Below are 2,869 nucleotides of genomic sequence, written 5' to 3' on the forward strand. Positions count from 1 at the left end.
GGCAAACACCTAACTTTTGCCTCTTGAGAAAATGGAAAATAACGAGATGGACGTTTCCTAATTTTGCGTAATTTCGATTGGAATATTCAAACACAAACTGCACGGGACCCGTAATTCCTAGCAAGTTAAATCCATTTATTTATAAATATAAGACGTCAATTTTTTAGAGCTTGATCGAGAAATGGATGTAGCACTCCCAGTCTTTCCCGAGCTCAAAGGAAGACAGGATAGGGAGACAGAATATGTATTTCCGGTGTGCGGAAGGCCCATGAGGGCTACTGACACGGCCTGGAGGTCAGTCGGTTGGCCGGCCGGCCCCGTTACTGAAACCCAGAGTTAAACAAATTATTAAAATTTAACGTAGTCGACTAGCAATCCCTCCATTTAATGACCTTTTTTCCCTTACACTCGTCACTCTGAAAAGCCACACATATTCAATAAACAGTTCAAATTATTCACTCCAGTACCTCTTGCTTACTGTATTATATGATGTTTGGAATTAATGTTTTATGCAAAGTAGAACTAGCTTTGTAAGAGCTTTCCAGCTTCCACACAGTAACAATGAAGCGAATAGGAAAATCCGCCATCTCATGTTTCGACACAGTTTCAAGATTATTTACCAGTAAGAAGTAAAAAAGGAAAATTTCTGTTTGGCTTTGAGTGTTCCTTGAAGTGGGCGAAAATTTATTGTGAACTTACAGAAGGGCAGTGCCATGAGATCCAGCCAAGTAGATCCTGTAGAGATTGTGGAGCTCGCGTGGTCAACATGAACTAAAAATATCAAATCACTACATTGTGGTAAACAAATAAACAAATAAATTGCGATTCTTGTTAGAGAGAGCTGCATCTGTGTTCCCCCTGGGACGGCTAGTTTGATGTAGATTGAACAAAAACTCCTTATTTGAAATTATTCATATTTATTCTAGTAATGTAACAGAAGGCATCGCCTTGCCTCGTCTACCCTCATGAGATTTTGATCTCTCCACGCCCAGTAATCAGCCTCAACCATCGGAAGACTCCAACTCAGAACATAATTTGATAAACAACTTACAGATGTTTATTTTTACAGTTCAAGCTGACGAGCATCTCACACGTTTCCGTATTTTGGGTTACTGATGAAGTGCTTCCCTCAACTATAAATTAGCCGGAGTAGAGTTTGGCACGGTTTCGATAGCACCTCATCAGACCATACTTCCAAGTTGTTTGCTCCCCTGCATTAACACCGGCCAGGCGATCGGAGGTTAGTTTCTTGGTTTTAACTTCAACTACCAAGTTGTATCGAATAGCTGCACCATCTAAAACCGAGTACAAACGCGCCACGTGTGTCTTACCTTGGCACACACCGCACATCTCTACACCCCTCGACATATTCGAATTAAAGTAACCAGGAGCTAGCAACAAGGCTTTTTGTCCTCTACATCTATTTCACTACTTACTTACTACTGGCTACTGACAAGATGAGTGAAACTGGTGGGTATCTTTGACCTTGTTTAAGTTAGGCAATGCCCCATGTCTCATCCCACTATAAAAACAGGACTCCTCATTCTTCGAATTCTTCCAAGCCAGAAGAAGACACCCAGATTATTCAGATTCCCACTGAAACTGTAGTGCGCAAACAGGAATTCTGTTATAGGCGTGACTGCTCTCTTTTGCACATCAGTAGTTGGATCAATTTGGAGACAGAGACGTCCGCCCTTATTTCATCCACTATCGTAGACGCTTTTATATGAGATAAATTAAAATTGAATTTTGCAAAGTATATGAAACACTATTTGAGGATAAGCTATCCTTTTGTAGGTGTGGAGATATCCCACAAACCGATGAATTTATAGGCAAATTGTAATCACTCCCTGTTCAGCTATTCAACAAATTAACGGGTTGGGTAGTAGACATCCGCATCGACACTGCCTAATCATGGTGATGTTTATAAATCCTTGGAAATATTTTAAAAAATTACTGTAAAAGTCTGCTTCGCAGTCCTAGAAGGTTCCTCCATTTAAAATTCTAACACTGTTTCGCTATATAAAGAACAAGATTTATTGTCTCGCCTCGCCTGACATCCCACCAACTAGTGATAAACGATAGGCGTTAAAACTAAAATTTATTCTTCCACCACTTCGACGTGAGTGTACGTGTATGGTCACAGTGGAGAACCGTAAATCATTCGGTATTCATGTCGCAGCGATGATGTGTTAAACGAAGATAAACAACTTTGTCCAAATATGATTCTAACAGCTGAGTGTGCGTTTGTTTGCACAATATAGTAAACCTCACCTTATGACCACTGCAGTGACACCTTCTGACGACGTTGGCACAAATTTTTGAGAGTCCATGTCAAACGTGGAAGTAGCTCTAAGGTGAGTATTACAAAAGACTGGGAGAGTGGAAACGGTGCTAGCACCACCAGCCTTGCGACTAGATTACAAGAAAGTGGAATTAAATAAAGTGGTTTCGGACACACAGTCTGGTGGCAGTTCTTCTGTCGAAAGACAAACATCTGTTGACAAACTGCAATGAAAAGATTTAGTCAGATAACACAACGACAAGCATGGCGGTAGCACTTTACAGGAACAACTACCAAAATCCAAATATTATTCAAGAAAACATGAACAAAGAATCGTTGTCACGCGAGCAAAAAAGTGCGATCGCTTCCCAGTGTGGCCTGACGCAACGACTTCCTGCAAATTCAACGACCGTGCGGAATCCTTGCGATTGTTTACACACGCATTTCAAGGGGTCTATCAGGACGGCATAAATGAAATCGACAGCATATGTGCCTTGAATAATGGCAATCGCAGGGCTTAGGACCTCAGGTAAAAGCATCAAACTGCCTCGCAACGTAAACTACGTAAACCACTACGACAACATT

General features: G+C 41.1%; 1 protein-coding gene across 1 annotated transcript; it reads right to left on the reverse strand. All coding sequences in view use genetic code 11, as the record gives it.

Moving 5' to 3' along the window:
* Positions 1-1,140: 1,140 nt before the first annotated feature.
* On the reverse strand, positions 1,141-1,368 carry EGR_03076 (hypothetical protein; the record flags this gene model as incomplete). Its single annotated transcript, XM_024492325.1, has 2 exons — positions 1,141-1,295; positions 1,332-1,368. The coding sequence occupies 2 exons, from the start codon at positions 1,366-1,368 to the stop codon at positions 1,141-1,143; spliced, it is 192 nt and encodes a 63-aa protein (XP_024353251.1).
* Between the last annotated feature and the right edge of the window lie 1,501 nt (positions 1,369-2,869).

The sequence above is a fragment of the Echinococcus granulosus genome, assembly GCF_000524195.1.
Source record: "Echinococcus granulosus chromosome Unknown EG_S00015, whole genome shotgun sequence".
NCBI lineage: Eukaryota > Metazoa > Platyhelminthes > Cestoda > Cyclophyllidea > Taeniidae > Echinococcus > Echinococcus granulosus.